The sequence below is a fragment of the Xiphophorus hellerii genome, chromosome 9 (assembly GCF_003331165.1).
Source record: "Xiphophorus hellerii strain 12219 chromosome 9, Xiphophorus_hellerii-4.1, whole genome shotgun sequence".
Taxonomy (NCBI): Eukaryota; Metazoa; Chordata; class Actinopteri; order Cyprinodontiformes; family Poeciliidae; genus Xiphophorus; species Xiphophorus hellerii.
The window spans coordinates 15676285-15697793 of NC_045680.1; the positions used below are offsets into that span (position 1 = coordinate 15676285).

A 21509-nucleotide genomic window follows, 5' to 3' on the forward strand; every position below is an offset into this window, starting at 1 on the left:
CAGACCTGCCTCTACTCAGCCTCCTTCAGCACCAGACCTCAAGAGTTGTGAAAGGAGCAGGTGAATCTGGGAGCAGTTTAGTCTCACTTCAACTCGTCTCTTTTGTATTGGACAAAACATCTGGGCTGATTTCAACAATCATGTCTGTAAGTAAATATGTATCCAGTTTTATCTGTTTTCTTACTAGTTTGAATATGTTTTACAGTTTAGTTTTCACTGACAGAACATCACTGCATAAATATTGATATATATGAAAATATTTTGATAACAAGCAAATGTAAAGTGACAGCATAAATTAAAGATTTTTGCTTGCGTTGTAGTATGCAATTTTTCAAAGATATGCAATTATATCACATGTGTTGTTCCCATGTCTGCTACAGATGGTTTAGGAACCTGTCTAGACATGTTTCTTTGCTTCAACTAGTAATTCATTCATCAGGCGGTAGAGGGCAGTAAACCTCAAATATCTAGGGATCCTGTTCAGTTACCACAAATCTCACCTCAGAATATTAAATCAGTTGTGTATCATTTGGGAATGCTCTGTTGAACTTTGCAGCTGGCAAAGGACTTGTTGTACCCCAGTCTTGCAGACGAGAGGAGGAAACACAAGAAGAAGAGGCTGGTGCAGAACCCCAACTCCTACTTCATGGATGTCAAATGCATAGGTAGCCACCTCCTAGTGTGACAGCACACTGTCACACAACAAATCTCACAGATTAGTAATATTCTTCTTCAACATTATTAGGCTGCTACAGGATCTCCACCATCTTCAGCCATGCCCACACAGTGGTGGCCTGCCCCGGCTGCTCTGTGATCCTCTGCAGCCCAGGAGGGGGGAAATGCAGACTGACAGCAGGTAGGTGCAGAGCCACAAACTTGTCCTTACAATAAAGTACATCATTTACATTTTTAAATGACTGGGGGTTGCCAACATTATGTTGTTCTCCACTTAGGCTGTGCCTTCAGGAAGAAATGTTCCTGAGATGCAATTTGCCAAGACATCCACTAGGAGGCAGCAGAAGGGACCATGAAAAAATCTGATCAGAGCAACTCCGTGTGGCTTAATAGAGACATCACCTCTATACGATCTGCAACTTGTAATTTCGAGATATTTTCACCCTCTTGTGGGTATTAATTACAACACGAATAGAGGACCATGCTTGTACACTCCATTATGCTCAATGTAAAATGTATGAAGGCAATTATAGCATAGAAAACCTCAAAATGCAAAAGGAGTCAAATCAATCAGGACTTCTGTAAAACATTTATTGAGGGCTGAACATGGAGGGGGTGGTAAATGAAACAAAAAGAAAAGGACCTCAATCAAATTTTTAGGCCCCCTCCTAGGCCTTGACATAAGCTGAGACCATCACAACAAAATAAAATAAAACATTTAAAGAATTAATTGTCTGTGTCATGTGTTCTTTGGTCTTTGCATTTCCCTTGGAAAATAAAAAAGTGGCATAAAAGCAAACAAAAAAAAAAATTCAGAGCATTACCACTTGTCACATACCTAACATTCTCCTACTATGTACAATAGTTATCAATGGTTGATGAGACCTGACTGAGATCCTGATTTGGGATTTTGCTCGCTCAAGTGTTCTGATACGGTAGGAAAGGTAGTGCAGCCTGCTCAGACTCTCATGATACCCAAATTATCCAAAGTTTAATGCACTGTAAATATCCAAAATGTCCTCAAGTTGGTCAGAGCTGCTCTGAAGTTCAGGACTCTGATTAATTGTAAATAAGATTAAAGTGAAGGAGCAGCTTATGCCTTAATAGTGTGTTTATTACTGAAAACCTTTCCATCAGCCACGCAGATTAAAACCCAAGCAGATTTAGGAGGATGCGGATCAGACAGGCACAGATTAGTAAAATGTCTTAAATTGCATCCTTCTAAAAACAAACGAGTGACTTTTATGTCAGCAACAAATTGCCTGAGCAATTCAACCTATAGGACTTCCATCAAAACCCATTTCTCTGGGCGAATTTATCACGGTTCTTTCTAAATAAGTGGTCAAAAATCTTTTTCGAAATAAATTCCTGCAATTTCAAGTGGGAATAAAAATCAAGCAATAAGAAAGAGGATTGGAAAAAAAAACATAACACCAAGGGACAAGAATTAAGTTAATCCTCCCCGTTTTATGTGAGGAGAGACGATTTTACAGCTTGAAATGTGGAATGGAGTCGAACGTTTTAATGGAATGTTAATGACGATCTCATCCTCTCCATCTTCCTCTCCAGGCGTTTATAAGCTGTTCAGCTCCTGCAGGGTCTGGTCCAGGACTTGGTGCATGCCCAGGTTCTCCTCTTTGGCATGTGATAATTTCTCTGGAAAGAGAACAAAAGTGACATGTTGAGCTCCTAAAAAGCAGATAATGATGCAGCAGCTCAGTCAGCACAGAGGACTGTTTTCCTGGGTTGATGTTTTGAATAGGTACTTGGGTTAAGCTGAGTCACATGCAAAAATTTAACCACAACACGGTGCCTGTCATGCATAAAGTGGCTGCTTGACTGTTAGAATATATTATGGCTATATTAGAGGACTGCAGAGGTGTTTTACTTAAACCAAGCGTCCTAAAGGTCTACAGGGGGCTGCAATTTGTATTAATTCAAACTAAAATTACAGTAAATATAACAGAAGGCCTCACCTTGTGTACATGACTCTCATATGTGCTAAGTACAACTGAAACCAAATGCCTTGTTATAATAAAATCAGCAAAACTTTTTAACAGTGTGTTCCAAAAGTATCCACACCACTTAAATGCTTTCATATTTTCAGGCTACAGGTTTCAAATTAGTAAAGTAGTGCATAATTGTGAAGTCTTTACAGAGTGCTTTTGATTGACACATTCAAATACACAAAAATGGTTTCCACTGCAGCTCTGGCTGAATGCTTAGTGTCGTTTTGTTGTGCTGGATTACGAACCTGGCCCCAGTCTTCAGTGTTTTACAGCCTCCAACTTGAAGGATTGCTTTGTATAGTTAGTCCATATTTCCACAAACTCTGACCAGCTTTCCAGTTCCCATCTACAAAAGCAGCATAATGCTGCCACGGTAGAGGTGCTGTGTTCAAGGTAACGTGTGGCTTTAGCTTTCCACCAAACAAGTGTTTTGTATGCAAGTCAAAATGTTACTGTAAACTTTGGTCTCGTCAAACCAGAGTATCTTCCCACACATGGCTACAAATGTTAGCTTGTATTCCAGTAATACTTTTCTCTCAGCACTCTTCCATAGCATCCAAATTTAGGTAATGTGAGAATATATTCTCCCCAGCCATGCTGGTGATTTCTGCAGATCCAAAGGTACCAGGTTGTCTGATTAATCCTCTTCTTGCCCAGCCAGTCAGCTTAGGTGGACAGTGAGGTTTGTAGTTGGGCTACATCTTTTTTGCATGATTGACTGGGATATTTTTTTAATAACCTAATCTGCTTCAAAGTTCTCCATAATTCTCTATATGAGCTACTGGCTGTTTCTTTATCTTTAGGGTTGTCCTTATCAGATACTGTTATCAACCAAAAAAAAAAAAAAAAAACAGTATTGGTTCCCACTGGCCTGCGTCTAAGATCTCTGATACGTGAATGCCGATAGAAGAACTCTGGTGCAGCAGCGCATGAAGACCCATTGGCTTAAATAAATGGGTCAGTTGTTCTCATAGCTGTCATTGACTATTTGTCTCTGAGTAATATCACTTGATCAAGTGTGAATGTATGGTCCATGCTGATATCGTATCGGTATTGGCCAATACTAAAAGCTGTAATATCGGTATTGGAAGAGAAAAAGCTGAATCAGGACCCCCTATTCGTCTTCATGATGGTTTTTGTTCACCAATGTTTCTGAGAAACCCTGAGACCTTCACAGAACAGCTGTGTTGATACTGAGATTAAATGACACACACTCTTTTTATAAATTAAAGGTATCACAGTAAAGGGAACTGGATGCAAAATGGGCACCATATTTTTCATTCAAAAAATGTTCAAACCATATATGATTTTATTTCCACTTCACTATTGTGCACTACTTTGTATTGGTCCATTCATTGAAATCACAATGAAAAACATTTGAGGTTTTACTGCGACAAAAAGGTTTATTTTACATAACAAAGAACAGAGACAAATGCTGCAAAGTAGGAAATAAAGAGACTTTAATGAAACAGTTTAGCAAAGCAAGCTGAGCAAAAGGCACATATGATCTGTAGGGAAAAAGCTACGCAGAGTGCGACAGAGGAGAATCGGAGCGAGCAGAAGACGCCTAAAGAGATGTCATGTCATTGAGGGCATGGTCCAGCTCCTCGCTAATGGCCTTGTACTTCAGCTTCTGAGCATACAGCTCGTCTGGAGGTCACAGAGGTCCACAGCCGAGTACAGACAGGTGGCAAGGACAGCAGCAACACAGACAAGCCAAAAGCAGCATGAGAGACATGTGGAGGCAGGAAGGAGCAGAGAAAATATGGAGAAGACAAGGAGAAAAAAATTAGGTCAGGCTTTTACAAAAGAGGTAGAATGCTTGGATTAAAAGAATGATGCATGTCTAATTAGGCTAGCAGCCCTTTTTGCCGGGTGAGCTGTGGGCGTTCCAGCTTGCTCTCAGTGTCTTATAAAGCTGCTCCAATAACTCTATAAAGTGAGCTCCCTGTGGTTCATCAACTAAATAATGCTGACCTACAAAACATGAAAGCACATACTGTCCTCTTTGCAGCCTCGGAAAAGAGGATCTCTTCAGATTTTGTGGCCAGTTTTTATAGCTTTTGGACATATCATTGTTCCCACCCCCCCCTCAAAAGGATGTTTCCACTTCTTCAAGATTTCTACCAAAACTGTAGCTGCTTGTATTAAAAATGCATTAACCTGAGCAGCGAAGACCATAATCCGTCTAAAAGTTAAGCAGACTGGTAATGCTTGCATACCTTCCAGGTCGTCGATGGACTTTTCCAGTTTGGCCACTGTTCTCTCTGCAAACTCTGCTCGGGTTTCAGCCTGGATGGAGTTCACACACACACAAAGTCAGCGAGCCTTGACAAAGTAATCCAGCATGCACCACTGGAAAAGTTTTACACATTCTTTTCTGGGTGTTTTGCAGTTAGAAAATGTCTCCCTTACATAACTCAGACAAAAAAAATACATAAATGATACTGCCATAAAAATAAACACACATTTGTATTGTTTTTGTCTTAAGGGATGTGAAGAAGTGAGGAAATATGGTCCTGCTTTGAGATGACAGCATAATCAGAGAGGAACGTCTGGATCTCACCTCCTTCAGTTTGTCAGTCAGAACTTTGATCTCCTCCTCATACTTGTCCTCTTTTTCTGAGTACTGTGGAGGCAGAAAAACAGAAAACTCAGTGGCAGAAATCTAAACATGTCTCCACATGCTTTCACCTGCAGATTAACTGAGTGTGAACTTTAATTCCTCCTTCTTCAGCTCCTTAGACAGGAAAAAGGTTAAGTTCCTCGGAGGCAAATACGTTGCTATGCTCTGGGAACAACCTATTGTGCCGTCAACCATGACGGGCCTGACTGAGTAAAAGTATAACGTATTCTGCAACGCAAAGCAGAAGTAGGCATGCGGTTAACCTGGCATGCTGTCATACTGCATGCCTGACCTTGGGAGGAAAGCGAAGACAAAAGGGCAGCTGGCATTCACATAAACGCCCTACAGTGTCTTTACCTTCAATGTTTGTCACGTTACAATCACACACATCAATGTGTTTCATTAGTTTTTTATGCGATAGGCATGATTTTGAGCTGATCGACAACTGTGCATGTTGTCGGTCAGCTCTACCCATCAACAGGCTGACATTTCTGCTTGTTCATTATGAAATAATCCAAGATCAGTCATTTTAATCTAGATTTACATTTTAAGTTGTCTCCTCACAGCATTATGCTGCCACTATTTTGTTTCATTTTTAGGCCATCAAGTTTATTTCTGGTTTCTTCCAACCAGAGCAACTTTCCTCTCTGTTCCGTCTATGCCTTTCACTTCTTGTAGCTTTTTTTTTTTTTTTTTAACCCAACAATGACTTTTGCATTGTGGCTCTTAAATAAACCCCAGATTTGATGATTGAACAACTATTTGTCATAATGTCTACAGATTCTCCCACCTGAGCTCTGAATTTCTGGAGCTCCTCCAGAGTGACAAACAATCGATGAGCTGCTTCTTTGACTAAAGCCATTTTTTCCTCTTCCTTGTCAGCTTGGATATCTGACTAGCTCAAAAAGCTGTGCCTTGGTTTGTCCATTTTAAGATGAACAGACCTGACTGCTGCCTTTCCTTGGTCTTCATGATGCTGTTTGTTCTCTAATGTTCAAATAAATCTTTGAAGCTTTCACAGATTAGCTGCATGTAAAAAAGATCAAATAAAACATGGGTGGATTCTATTTATGCAGTTGGATGGTTTAGATTTCATTTATGGGTTTTTGTGGAAAGACTACAGAATGCAATTTTATTAAACAATTAAAATTTTATCCGATTAAGCATCAGAATAATTGATAAGATAATGGATTATTGAAATAATTATTAGTTGCATCCCTATTTGCCCATAAACCCTAAAAATGATTCACTCTAATCTACTTTGTGTTTTGTTATTACATAAAACCCCTTTAAATCACAATGATGTACAATGCAGCGAGAATACCTTTACATAGCCCTCCATCTAGGCACTGACAGCACAAAGAAAAATCTCTTGGTGAGTAATTGTGTATAAAATCACTACTTTTATGGGTTTTGTCTCCACAAGAAACAGGAAAATACATGGTGGATGAAAAAAGGAGGATGTAATTATACTAAGCAACAACAGAACTGGTATTAAACAACACGTTAGTGATGTAACGCAGTTTGCCTGAATTACCATCTACTGAGCCAAGTGTGACCCAAATGACAGGATCCATGTTCTCAGAGTCGGAGACCTTTGTTTATTATAATGATTCTTTTCCATATTCAGACTTTTTAAACTTATATTTTGTGCTGTGATGTTTCACGCCAGCTCTGCCGGATTCCAGATAAAACTTGTTTTTTAATCCGCTGCAAGCTAAAATGGGTTTAACAATTGCGTGGATTTTTAGTTCACATGTACAACTTTAGAGTGCAAAAGTTACACTTATCACTTGAACATGGTGTTTTTGTTGTCGACTCTCACCTTCTCCGCTTGGGCTTCTAAGGATTTCAGGTTGTTGGTCACATTTTTCAACTCCTCCTCCAGGTCACTGGCTTTACTGCACACAAAAAAACAGAAGCACACTTAGCTATATTAGACAACAAAACATAAACATCCAGATGTTTCTAAGTACATATGCTGTAAATATGTTTTACAGTGCATTTTTGTCTTACCATTCAGCGAGATCAGCCCTCTCCTCAGCTCTCTCCAGATCCCCTTCCAAGATCACCAGCTTACGAGCCACCTGACACAAACGGGGTACGTTTTATTATATTTTGGAGTGGGAGGACAGATTTCATTATGCTGCTTACATTTGGGATGGACTACCAAACTTTGCCCACATTAAAGAATAATAATTCAGGAAAAGGTTGTAAGATTGCTGCTTAAACCACCATTATAAATACCAACAGGATATAAAATTGCTTTCTTGGTCAACTTCAATCATAGCCTTCTAGCTGATTCTCACACTTCCTCCACATCATCATCAGTGAATGTGGTGCTAGTTTTTTTGTTTTTTTTGACAGACTGACAGGTCCAAGTTGCATTTCACCTGCAGTGTGAAAACCTCACTACTTTATTTGGCCAACAGACAATCACTATCTGCCGAGCTTAGGCACAATTTGGAGGTGTGGGCAATTCTCCCCGACTCTGCACCCTAATCCAGCCTTACTACTTCCTAGGTGGAGCAGAACCAAAGGAGCAGGAAGCAGTTTTACCTCCTCGTATTTACGGTCAGCTTCCTCTGCGATGTGTTTGGCCTCCTTCAACTGCATCTCCTGGATCTCCATCTTCTCCTCATCCTTCATCGCTCTGTTCTCGATCACCTTCATCCCTCTGATATGAAAAAAGACAACAGATACATTTTTCAAAACAACTCCTACGTTGATTATTTGTAACGTGAAAGCCAGGTATATAATTAAAGGAAACAAATCTGACCTCTCGCTCTCATCTGCGGCCTTCTCTGCCTCTTCCAGCTTCTGCAGCGCTGTGGCCAACCTCTCCTGGGCTCGGTCCAATTCCTCCTCCACCAGCTGGATCCTACGGTTAAGAGCTGCGACATCACCTTCTGCCTGCAGGACAAGATGGGGAGGAAGAAGAGAACTTTAGCCAGACATTTCTAGAAGAAAACATCCAACCAGTGTCCTATCAAACCAGAATAAAATGACAGGAAGAGGAGAAAATTTAAACAAAAACATGAAGATGATTTGAATGACTCCATATCTTTGAAGTCTTGTTTCCGGTCTTTTGTTTGCTTTATTTTGCTTTGAGAATACTTATTGTGACATTTTGCTCAAGAAATAAATGTTGGTTTCAACACATACTTCGTGTCAAAACTCTATACGTTCCGAGGTACAAATTAAAGCATTTGAATGCAAAATTTTCCTAAGAATTTATGTCAGATATTTCTAAAGTGGCAAAGCTTTCAATATGGAACCTGCAAAAAGTTGTAAAGAAGAGGAAGAATGGCTGGACAGATGAATGGATGGATACTTTAGAATTTGAGAGAGGGAGGAGTCTAGAAACATAAATATCTTTCAATAATTTGTTTTCTTTTTCCATATTTATGGAAAATCTAAATATATGACCAAACATGAACATTAGGGAGGATTAATAAGCATCTTAAAGGAGAGCAGAAGTCACCACTGACCAAGTTCCTCATGACTATGACAAGTTTCCACCAAACCACTTCTGTTTTTTCATAAATCAGAAAAATAGGCAAAGAGTTTGCCTATTTTATGCTTTATTTGACATTAAAAAAGGCAAAGATGGAGTACTGCATGGCTTAGTATTAGAGCAGGCACATCCTAAATTAAGGGTACAGTCTTCAACGCAGTTGTCCCTGCCCCATATGCTTCATCTCTTCCCCTCATCTCTCTGCTCTTCTGTCTGTCTGTGATGCTACGGTTGATTGAAGGCCACTACTGCCATAAAAACCTGGAAAAAAAAATGTCAAGGACAATCGCCCCAACTGTACCCACGCGCTTAACTTGGCCCTTTCTCACAAAACATCCGTTAAAAGATATTCAAATACAACCACAAGAGCATGACCATGGCGCCATGACAACAGGAAAATATTCAGCTTTATCATTTAGGCATTTTAATAATTCAACACAAACTGTCTAAATCCAAACAAAGGCAATGCTCAGCTATAGGTGGACTACAAAAACACCATATGTTAGTGAGCTGCTCTTGTTATGCCAATCAATGAGTTGATAAATAACAGCTGGAACAGCATTGCTGTCTACTGAGCCAAGTGTGACCTGTAGCGTAAATCTTTTGCGGTATCTGAATGAAATGCCTAGTAAAACTAAATTTCCGGGGTTAGTGGATGCAGAAATCAGCCAGGCAGAGAGAACAAATTAGTTTTTCCCCCTCATCTGCTCTCCGTAAACAGAGGAGAAAAGTGGAGGCAAAGGTTTAACTAAACAAGAATCTCCCCTGCCCGAAACAACTATAATCTCCTAGTAATCTGCTTTCAAACTGAGTCCACCACAGAGGGCGGACCTTTGAATGGTCACAACCATTCATAAACGACACAATTACGTCCAGAAAAAGCAGCTGAAGGTGCACCACAGCAGTTAGTAGGTCAGTGACTCATTAGCTAATCATGAGTCCAGAAGTCAGTTCAACAGTCAAATGGGTTTTGTCACTCAGTTTGCAGGTTGGTGAGTCATTCTGCAAGGCAATGGCTGAAACTGAAGAGAAAAGACTCAATGAGGAGAGAAGGAGGAACCGCAAAGAACAGCTAAGATCTCAGTGAAGAAGAAGAAGAAGCAGCATTCTGTGTGTTCGTGTTCAAAGCTATACTTTCTTTCATATTCATATGTAAGGAAATGAAAGTGTCTCATCTTTCAGCTTTTTTTTCTCCTTATTCTGACTCAAACCAAATTGTCCCCACTAATATTTAAACCATTTCTTCTCTGCATATTGTGCCAAGGGAGGGCCACTGATACCAGACAGGAAATGCCTGTTAGAGAATCTTCAGCATCTCTCAGCACACGGGGGAGGAAAGACAGCCCACTGCAGAATGAATGAACGAGAAATAAATCTCTCATAGCATCTTGAATTCTCATCAGCGTCCATCGCCACACCGTCTGGGAGGTGAGAAACGTTGCACAGGATTAAATTGCAGCCTGAAACAACAGATCCCGTCATTTCCCGGTGTCCTGAATGAGGCAAGAAGGACGACCTCGACAGAAACAAAAAACGTCACTCATGAGCTTCAGGACAGCCATGCTGCCACAGACCCTAAAAGGCTCCGAAAACACACAGATATAGTTGCCAGCCTGTTGCGTTCCCGTCTGTCACCAAGAGTAAGAAAAGAACCACACAAACCAGTTCACACTACTACCGTGAAAACATGCCCTTACACACAATCAAAAAAGTGTAACCTGGTGGCTTATCCGTCATCAGGCTTTCATAAACATGAAAGGGGGTGGGGGGAGCCCCTCATGCACACTGACAGCTTTGTGTTCAAATCAAAAGTTTATGTGTGTACAGAGCATATTCTCATTCTCATATAGGGGGAAGCCTGAAAACCCTCAGGGTGCAGCTGTACCTTAAGAAGCTGCTTTCCTGAGTCTTTGCAAAATGATTTACCAAGAACAAGAGTACCTGGAATGACCAACCTCACTGCTGTCATTGCTTCAATATGAGGATCTTAGAAAAGGTGACAGGAAGTTGGCAACCCACCATTCTTTCATTTCCTCCCTTTGATTGTTCTCTCCTTCAGCGATGCAGAGATCTGGCCACGCCTCTTCCCTTAGCACCCACTTTGCATTCTCCCACAGCAATGGAGTCACTCTGCCTTATAAGGTAAACAAACTCTGGAGAATGCTTGTGGTTGAGTAGGATTGTGACAACAGGCAAAAATGTCCACACACACACACACCCACACAGAAAGAAAGGTACTCAAAGGACATTAAGGCTGAATCACCATTTCCTAGGGTTCTTCCAACACCCTTCCACCCTTTCTTTTAAGAAATACTACTTTAAAAAGAAAAATTGAGGCATACATTAAACTACTACATTTTAACAATTGTTTAATTGTGCCATTTTGTATCATTACATTGATAAAATATTTAACAGAAATCCTTACATATCACAGTGGGTCTTTGTGCTCTTAAAAATATGCCAAGTGAAAATATTTCCTGTAGCTCCGTTGCTATTCCACAAAACACTGGGACACTTTAACCACTTAGAAAAATATGGTGCAGGTCTACAATTTATGGGTTTAGAGTCTTTCAGCCAGTGAGAAGCAACACATGGGGGAGCTGCGTTACTCTGTGCTTCACAAAGCCAGAGAAAATGGCAGCACCTTATGTTACAAGTTAACGTTATGATGGAAAAGTGTTAGCAAAGTGGAACAGTAACGTGAAGAAAATTTATAAACCTTGGCACAGGAAAATACCTCAACCTATTGTCCAATCAAAGGTCAGAACCACTCCTTATTCAGGCTCAGAGATAGTTCAAAGCTCACAATGAATCCTGAAATATTTCTTCGCGTTACCATCTGAATGATCTGCTCTTAGCCAGAAAAACTACTTCTGGATGAGCGCTGACTCTTTGCTAGTCAGATATCACACCAAAGATTAACTACCATGTTGTGTAGTCTTAATTACATTAAAAATTGCAACAATGATCATAAAACAACAGTTCTGATTGGATATAAGATCACTTTCCTTTTCAAACAGTATTTATAACTAACTATATACAAAAAACATTGATGGGCTGATGAACATTTTATAAACTATTCCTAAAGAATTATTTTTTAAATTGTGTACAAATATCAAATTACATGTGGAAGGCACTGTACGCCCTGTACACTATCATCTTTACACAACAACTTCTTTGATATTTCAAGTAAAAGGTGAACATAGTTTGATCTCTTCAGATACTTTTCAAAGAAATGATTCACTCCTACTGATTTAATTGTTCCTAAATCTCCAACCAGGTTATTAAAATACAGAAAGGCTTCTCAGAAGGCCAGAAAATATAATCTAGAAATTATTATTTATTACCTGTTCAATAAATGCACCAAGCATAACATTTTCCACCATTCTTAGTCTACAAATGTATAAACCAAGAGCAGTTACTTTGACTTCAATTTAGTTGGTTTTTTTATTTATCAAACTACTCCAATCAAAAAAAGACTGCAGCAGAATTTTTATTCCGAGTTATTTATTATATTCTTTATAAAGCTGTAGCTTCATCAGAATAGATCAAAGTCAACATAAGCAAGTCAAGCTAAATAGGAAACGTCAACTTTGACCTGGAGAAGCCTGATCAGTGCATCTCTAATAAAAGGATTAGCAGAAAGAGTGTAAAGGTGTATTTGTTCATCTTCATGTACACTGGTTCAGATACAGTTCAAAAACAAGCCTGAAAGACATGTTACACTGTAGCAGACTGTGTATTACTAAGTTAGTTCTGTAACACTTGATTAAATCTGGATTCTTTGATTTATCTTCTCACTAAGAAACATGCATATAATGCAACTGCTGCAGCGTTCGTTTACTCCTAAATATCTCTGGTTAAATTCAAACTGCTTTCATAATAATCACATAGAAAATGCAGGTACACAAGATGAACAAACAACATCTCTATTAACAGCAAAAACTGGTTTTAAAGCGATCCCAGCACTTTCTCCACCTACTTTTTCAGCAGCTGAAAATGTTGCTATAACGTGAATGAATAGCAATGCAAACAATACAGGCTTTTTTCCCTGCCATATTCACTACATGGTACCAGGTTAAATGTAAAGTTGCTGTATCATAGCTGAATATTATGACCATATTTACCGCAATTTTCCCACATTTTTCTATCAATAGTCTTTACCCACGAGTTGCTGTGAGCCGTAGCATCTACCTATGTGAATGGAGTTCAATTAGAAACCACCTAAATAAGTAAATGTATTACTGTCAGGCGGAGTGAATCCATTTCACTTGAAATATGATCTCTAACCAAACATTGCATTCAAGGAGACGACTTGCACTTGCCAATACAATACTGAGGGAGTGTTTTGCGTCATTGTGTTGTTGCTGAGCTTGGTGCATGACGGCTGAGTAATAGCTTTAGGTAATGGCATATGTAGAACATTTAATAAATAATACCAGCAGGTATTGTCCCGATTTCACTCTTTAGACGCATTTTCTTTTGCAGGATAAGCAGTGCTGAAACCTCACCACGTGGAGACACAGCACAGTTCAGCTTAGAGGGCCTTTCTTAATACCTAGGTGCATTTTATGCGCTGCAGTCCAGATCAAGGACAAATGAAAGAGGAATCCAATTAGCGGGCGATTTCAGGGCAGTGGGTTAATGAGCTGCACGGTGCTGCTGGCGTTCTGGGCAAGTTATTCCTGACACAGATGGTGGCTGTGCTCAGTGCGAATATGTGATGGTAGGAGAGACAATCTCCATCTGTAAAGACCTGGCATGCAAACGCAGCTTCACTGAGTATAAGCTGCTCTGTTAGGAAGCATGATATGTAAAAGAATGTCATTAAACATCCAAGACAAGCTCATCCAAGAGCGCTGTCTCTGAGCTGAATGTAATCTGCCACCACTGCTCAGTACCTTATCGGACTTTCAAGAGGTTCTTCCTTTGGTTTTTAATGCTGAGCAGAGGCCGCTGCTTTTCTCTGAACTAATAGAAAGCTCTTACAAGTTACACAAACAGCTGAACTTTCTGCAGTTCTTTCAAGATAAAAGAAAGAAGCAAATGTCCTGCAGGACTCCCCATTCCTCACTGTTTCCTGTGCTGCTTGACTGCCAGGTGCCAAACCATTACTCACAGTTTCTAAATACTATTTAGTGACACCGTGACAAATTTAGCCTTGCTTGCCCTAAATGCACAAATATATTCTGCTCTTCACTCGAGGGAGAACCCACAGCCTTGGCCTGCATAATCAGCGAAGCCACTAACATGGGGGTGTTCCTCCAAATGCCACGGACCGCCAGAAAGTATCAACATGTGGCGTTTATATTTGGAAAGTTGAGCTATTCCCAGGGAGTAGGTCCAAAGAAAACATTGGAATCAGGAAATAGCCTTTTCCAGAGAATCTGCAAGAGTGTTAGAAGGCCAGCTGAAAAACTGCAGCAACGCAGCACTTAATTGCAAAGTAATCGCACATTTAGAAAAGTACGACACTAGAATTTTACCTGAACGAAAGGGCTTTTAAATGCAAAAATTATCCAGACAAGCTTTTATCTTTGAGAAGGTTACAATGAAGGTAACCTGGTTTAGTGAGAAAGCAGTGAGAATGACACTCCACTGCAGAAACTAGATCTGAGGAATGCATGCAAACAGATCACAGGGTAAAAAAGCAGAAGGTGTGTTCGTTAGCCTTTCAGAGCAAAAGTTATCAAATCAAAATTAACCACGTTTTGTTGCAAAACTGGAACTAAAGATAACCTGATGGAAAGTTGTGATATGATAGCTATCGACTCGATACTGCAGTTCACCAGACAGTGAAAGCATCTGGAAGCAGTTCAGGTATCTTGGCGTTCTGTATGTCTTACATTAGGGAACGTTTAATTTTTCTATAAGAAAATAATCAATGAAATTGTTTTAAGGAAAAAACTGCTAAGACCTGCATTTGCCATTTTATCTATGTTGAAACACATTAGTTGTTTTTTTAATTACTTTTATCCAGTTATTAAGTCCCAATTTGAAAGGTTTAAAGAGTCACTTGCAGCTCCAGAGACGATATATAGTGCTTCCCTAGTTCTGTGGATGATTCTTGGTGACTAAGCATTAGGCAGTTACCCACTTCAAGATACAGTATATTCAGGTATTGCAAAATTATAAAAACTTAATTTTGTTCCTATAATTTGTTTAAAATGTTGCCAAATGCCAGAGTGACAAGAACAGAACTGTAGTGCACCTGCTGCTCCAAGCTGTCAAAAGAAAACTGTACACTTTTCCCATGCTTGCAGCAAAAACAAGATTTATTTATGATGAGCAAAATAAACCGGCACAGCGTGGAAACTAAGGGAGCTCTTATTAAGATAGTGATGTGTTGAGGCTTGATGTTAAATAGCTGGTTGCAGAGTCTAGCCGAGCAGATTGTCTGACTAATGAATACTTCCAGTCTCACTCAATAAATATTAGAATAAAAAATGTATAATATTCTGTGGAATAAGCACTTGAGAACCTCTGCCAAGTCAGAAAGAACAGTAAATGTTACATATACTCAAACTATCATAATCCATACATCGCATATTTTTTTCCAGTAGCAGGAATAATTGTTGCTGCTCTGTTTTAGATAAGAGAAACCAGGTCACGCAAATTTTTTGTTTCACAACTGTGTTGCTAGGAAACCGGAGTGTTTTTACTCATGGTTATCATACCTGAGATTCACATTCTGTCTACATTCAAAGAGGATAGTGTGACAACTTCTCATTGACTAGCTCTTTAATACATAATCCATGTCAGACGAAAAGGACTTGTGTTACACGCAGAAATTACTCAGGATCTTTTCCCAGCTTCAAATAAAAGGACTGCATGCACAACCTTCCTTGCTGTACACATTGAAATGAATCTCATATGGAGCTACAGACGTAAGAAAGCTGACAGACATATTCTATAAATTAGAAAATTCACTGCTTCCCTGTTTTTCTAAATCATAACACCTGAAAGAGATAGGAGTGAATACAAAAGTCTTGAAGCTTCGCCAAAGTTGTACACAACTATCTGAGATCCAATTTCAACTCAAACACTAATCTTCCTGTTGATCTGGGCTGGAGCTCAGGGACAGGAAGCGTTAGGAGCAGAAGTACAGGAAGTGCTGGACCAGAGTCGCCAGACGACATCCTGGGAGGGGCAGTGAGGGCGGGGGAATACATCAGTGAGGGTTGGAGTCTCACTTCCTCTTTTTTTTTTTAAATGAGATTTTAGAAATAGATCTGAGAAGATAAAAACAAACTGTCACCATGGTGAACTGTGTTCCTGCTTCCCAACATAACCGCACCGAACAAGCAGAAGAACTTTTTAACTTCAAAAGAGGAATTGCCTGTTTAATACCGCTCTCCCTCTGATTATTCAACTACTTAAAAGCATCACAACAAAGTTTCATGCTGCTAGAAGCAGCTAATCTGGTCCAACCGGGTGTCCCAAGCAGCTCTAACAGAGCGCAAATGATTATCTATAGCCTGCCCTGGAGTAACCACAGAGAAAACTGAGCAGCTCATTGAGAATGATGGCTAGGAATAAACAAGTCTAATGGACGAATCACGACCAGATCACCTCTCTTAAAGTAACTTTAAAGTTTCACCCGAGCATCAAATCCACATGAGATACATCAAGCTATTACTTTACTTTTTTCTTTTTTGGAGGGGTGGGGGGGTGACAGATGTGGTAAAGGGTAGCCTGATAGCTCCACATTTTCACGTTCATTGTACTCAGCGAGGGTCCTGTTTTTGATCTCCCCATGCTGGGATGAAAGGGTGTTTTTGTGCAAAAAGAAATGACTCCAGGTTGTCCTAATTACTCGCATATGGGACCACACCGACCTCGGCACACAAGCATGCACCGGAATGGCTGACTCTTGACACAAACGGAGGGAAATGTGCAATTGATGAAGCCGCCTCTGCAAAAAAAAAAAATCAGCAAACAAAGTCAGAGGACACCCTGTGGAAATCATCGACAGTAAGACGGAGCTGATGCATCTGTGAACTTTGATTTGGTACCTTCTGAAAAGAATAACTCCTTTGTTAATATTTCTAACTTGTTTTTATTGCAGTCCAAACGCAAGATTTCTATTAAGCAATGACAAAATTCAATTAATTTAGCAACATTCTGAGAAGTATAAAGTCAGATGGGATATAATTCTTTGAGATGTCAATATTTACGTCTGCACCACAAGCCAGGCAAACGCCCAATTGTCAAGTGAAAAAAACGGTGCCCTGTTACCTAATAGGCAGCCTAACAAAAGGAGGTAAGTCCTCTGACGGGTCTGCTCCTTTCATCAGCTCAGGAGTCATATCTTTAGAGCCACACCTTCCCCTCCTCCCACTCTTCCTTGAATCTTCCCTCTGGTCCCGCAAACCAGAAGGTATGGCACTATAAAACCATACCCAACTGTGCTGCTAAGCAGTTTTTCCCCTTGTACTACTTTTACTTTTGCTGCTTTAAGTTATAAAACTCAGATGTGGCCTGATTCAAAGAGGCAGTGCGGGTGTGAATATTTCTGACTTGTCCAAACAGGCACATTTTGTGGAGCTTCAGCCATGACGTTTGCCAATTTCAGACCAAGTTACATAACTGCAGAGTGTTGAAATGTAAGCACAAGCAAGCTGAAGTTCTTGCTATTATTTCTTTTGCCTTGACAGTTCACAGCTGGGTCAGATGAAGGTGGGTTTGATGCTAAGGTTGGATTTTCGATCAACTAGAGGATTTTGTCAATAACCAAACAGTTTTTTAGTTCATGTTTTCAGGCATGTATGAAGTAAGAAAAAAAAGTGTATATAATTTAAAAATGCTGAAAAAATAAATTTTTAACCCAGATACATGTGATCTTCCTATTATTTGACAGTTTAGTTTAAGTTATTTTGATTTGACTAACTAGTTCTACCAACACAGGAACTAGTTACGGTTACCAAAGTATGCAGCACTTATAAAAAAATTACAGTATCTGAATTGCTAAAATTTTCCACCACACTTTTCAGACATTTTGTTTAAGCAGAATAACCCGCCCCTCTACCGGTTCATGCACATTGCTGGTCAGCTGGTAGAGATAGGGCTACCTCATTTTTACCATGATTACAAGAAAGACTAATGTAGTCATTTGAAAAAAATAAAAAAACAAAAGGCATTTAATATGGAAACTAAAAGATCATCACTCTTTTTATATAGTTGCTGAGAAGTGCAAGTCAGCTGAAATCCAGCTTCAAAACTTGTTCTTTGCTGACAAATCTCACTAATCTGGTCACCCATCACTCTTATTAAGCATGATGTGTTTAGAAACTACAGTGTGGAAGCTACAAACATCATGACTGGTAAACAGCAGAATGCAGGCTAGATAATTGTGCAACTAACTAACCAGCTAATACCAGCTGGTGTTACTCTATAGGGCTAAAGGGCAAAAAAAATCATATTGACTTGGAAAATACAGCTAAATGTAGCATGTTTTCTTTATATGTTTGCTTAAATCTGCCTGAAAATTGAAAACAACAATAAATAAACACCAGAGACATTATGGCTGTACTTATAAAGTACTTATATATATAAAAAAGCTATTAGACCATTCTTTGAATTTCAATTTATGTTAAAACAATGGGAAACTGTGGGACTTTTACTCAAGAATCTCACACAGGCCCACACCTTGTTTGGCATAAAACCCTTTGAAATTATGCTAATACAGCTACCGGTCACATACACCAGCCCATCAACACAATATATTCAAAAGTCAGCATGATTAGAGAAGGCCAGCGAAAATAATCGTCTTGTTTAACAAGCTGTTTTCTTGCAACGCATGATAGAAAACGCTCACATTTTTATATATCAGGGGAAGACCTTTTCCAGCAATGTGTTTTGTATTTTCTTATCTGCTGCAGTGAGAAAGCGTCCAAACAGCTGATGTGCTACTGCCAGACCAATGAAGTTTGAAAAACAAATAAATAGAAACGTAGTCAAAACTCGTGAAACTCGATGAAAATGTTACCAACATCATAAGAACGTCCACATATAGATTAAACTTTTGCATGTGAATGTCTACGTGGTTCATTCACGCCAGTTCTGCTTGATAACACTGCGCATGCGCAAGAAGGAATCCAAACTTCTTTTTTTCCATTTTTTTTTTTCATTGCAGACCAACGCCTTGCACTGTGGAACAATCACGCCCGCGAGTGAATCAATGACATGGTCTAATGAGACGCTTTACACCCGTGGAGGTACATGCGAAGCCTGCCAAAACCAGTTCAGCAGCCTGACAACATTACAGCAACAAAACCAAAAGTATGCGCGCAGCGGTGGGGTTAATAGCGAGAGGAAAGAAGTAGAGCAGGAGGAGGAGATAGTCTCACTTTTTCTCGGAGCTCCCGTTCACCGTCCAGTTCTCTCTGTAGGACCTGAGCCCGGTCCTCTGCGTCGTCGGCCTGCTGCTGCAAACTCTGAATCTTCCTCTTCACAGCTTCCAGAGAGTTCAAACCTGCCATTGTTCCCTGTTTTTGTTACTTAAGACTAAACGTAGAGGAAAAAGAGAATTGGGTTGTGCAAAAAAATAAAAAGGCGTGAGCTACAGCTTCCAACTTACTTAGTCAACCCAGTTGAATAATTTAAAATATTAGTAAAATAATAATTACTTTGATCGCTTGTTTACAGAGACAAGAAAAACAAAACACTAGATGTCCGTCCCTGACTGGTAAAAAAAAAAAAAAATGAGTCGTTCAAGTCCGGTAGGGGGGAAAAAAAGTTAAATAAGTGAAAAGTGTGAGTGTCCAGGTGATCTCCAAAGATGGCTCCTGGTCTGTGGGAATGAAAGGATCATGAGCAGACCAGATAGTCGTCCTCAGGAATGTGCGCAGCAGGTTTTGGTCCCGGGTTTGAGGAGGATCACAGACGGTGTGCGAAGAGGAGAGCAGAGAGCGCCGGAGTGAACAGGAGGGAGAGCGATGATTGGTGAGGTCAGAGAGGGGCGGGACGTTTTTATGAGAGTGTGTGTTTAAGAAGGTCTGATGTGAAGTAAAAGAAAAAACAGGACTAATTAATTAATCTGTCAATAGTAGGTTTATCGTTTTGTCATTCAAAGCTCCACAATCTGATTTTCTCTTCAGTGAACAACAACCTTCAACATTAGAGTAAAGCTAAATATCCGGTTGCATCACAGTAAATCAGAATGTCATCTCGATATTTCAGTTAAAAAAAAGTAAATCTTGGATATCGATTCGTTACACACAGAGTTGTTAATTTCAAGTGTTTTCTGTTCATTTTGATGATTATGCTCGCATCCTATCAGCTCCTCTGAAAAAAAGAATTTTATTTAAGACCAGTGAAAATATGCACATACAGTAACAGCACCCTTGATGGTGGCTCTTTTTGCATTAATTACTGCATTTACCTACCCAGGTAATTACCTCTTAGCCCAGGTTAATGACTTCTGACATTGCTCCTGGTTCAGGAGGAGTCACTTAACACAAGGATATGTGACATTTGCAGCCCATTTTTGGGATACGATAGGAGGCTCATGAAACACTCCCTCTACCTTGTGAATACTTCCAAACTCTGGAATGGGCTATGATTATCATAGTTGTTTGTCCACCTTTTTTTTTTTTCCACCTTCCCACTTCTCCAGTCAGAGGCTTCTTCAAAGTCGTTGCAACACAGACCGCTACAGAAGATCTTTCTTGCCCACAGGCATCACCATCTACAGTAACTCCTTAATTAAATGAGCTACAGGTACATTTAATTTGTCTTTGGGGTCAATGAAGTATTTTTAAGTTGAATTTAATTGAATTACCATCCTAGCAGAAGGTGTTAATGATTGTCATCTATATTCCCCGTTATCGTGTAGCCCATGACATGGACATATACACATCCCCAATGTTCAAGAAAAAAATCCACAATGCTCAACGTTGGACTTGTTGAGTTTAGGATAATGTGTTTTCTGACCAACATCGTATTTTACATGTAGGACAGAAAGTTCAGTTGTTTCATTTCTCTCAACCGTGGACCACTGCACCTCCTCCAGTTACTATGGACCTCTGCTACTTTACTGATTAAAGTTCTCCTTGCCTGGCTTGTTGGTGGACAACCACGACTCACTCCATATACAGCTGTGCCATGCCGTTTATTCACTCTCACATGAAGGATTCAGCAATACAATGTGAAGTTGTTTAAAGTTTGGGATGTTGTTTCATAACCTTTGAAACTTCTTGCAACTTTATTCCTGACCTGTTTGGTGTGCTCACTAATATTTTCTAGCAAATCTTTGATGCCTTCATTTAAAGTTGTCATTATTCTGAGGTTTTGTCACACCCGTGTGGAATATATTTATAATAAATAGTCTGTCTGGATGCTCCAACTAAACTTGGAAGGCGTTGGATATTTGAGACACTTGCTTGAAACAGTTTAGCTCATATTAGTAAGGTAATAGGGCGGCACAGTGGCACAGTTGGTTGCACTGTTGCTTTACAGCAAGAAGGTCCTGAGTTCCATTCCTGGCCTGGGGTCTTTCTGTTTGCATGTTCTCCCTGTGCATGCGCGGGTTCTCTCTGGGTACTCTTGCTTCCTCCCACAGTTCAAAAACATGACTGTCAATTCTCCTTAGGTGTGAGTGTGTGTGTGCACATGGTTGTTTGTCCTCTCTGTCTCTGTGTTGCTCTGTGACAGACTGGCGACCTTTCGGCGAGAGGCTAAT

General features: G+C 39.8%; 2 protein-coding genes across 5 annotated transcripts in view; one reads left to right on the plus strand and one right to left on the minus strand.

Moving 5' to 3' along the window:
• LOC116725555 (40S ribosomal protein S27-like) lies at nucleotides 1-1405 on the plus strand. The gene is made up of 4 exons (XM_032571682.1): nucleotides 1-146; nucleotides 557-665; nucleotides 746-856; nucleotides 954-1405. The coding sequence occupies exons 1-4, from the start codon at nucleotides 141-143 to the stop codon at nucleotides 980-982; spliced, it is 255 nt and encodes an 84-aa protein (XP_032427573.1). The 5' UTR covers nucleotides 1-140; the 3' UTR covers nucleotides 983-1405.
• tpm4a (tropomyosin 4a) overlaps nucleotides 1256-21509 on the minus strand; it is a 27090-nt gene continuing 6836 nt past the window's right edge. The window contains exons 1-8 of one of the 4 annotated variants that reach the window (XM_032571679.1): nucleotides 19177-19756; nucleotides 8090-8223; nucleotides 7870-7987; nucleotides 7327-7397; nucleotides 7136-7211; nucleotides 5251-5313; nucleotides 4907-4976; nucleotides 1256-2331 (exon numbers count right to left, since the gene is read on the minus strand). In XM_032571679.1, the coding sequence (XP_032427570.1) occupies nucleotides 2249-2331; nucleotides 4907-4976; nucleotides 5251-5313; nucleotides 7136-7211; nucleotides 7327-7397; nucleotides 7870-7987; nucleotides 8090-8223; nucleotides 19177-19308 (747 nt within the window). In that variant the 5' untranslated portion in view covers nucleotides 19309-19756 and the 3' untranslated portion in view covers nucleotides 1256-2248. Of the gene's footprint in view, nucleotides 2332-4120; nucleotides 4335-4906; nucleotides 4977-5250; nucleotides 5314-7135; nucleotides 7212-7326; nucleotides 7398-7869; nucleotides 7988-8089; nucleotides 8224-19176; nucleotides 19758-21509 lie in introns of those variants that run through there. The other 3 variants (XM_032571681.1, XM_032571677.1, XM_032571678.1) reach the window with 3 other exon arrangements.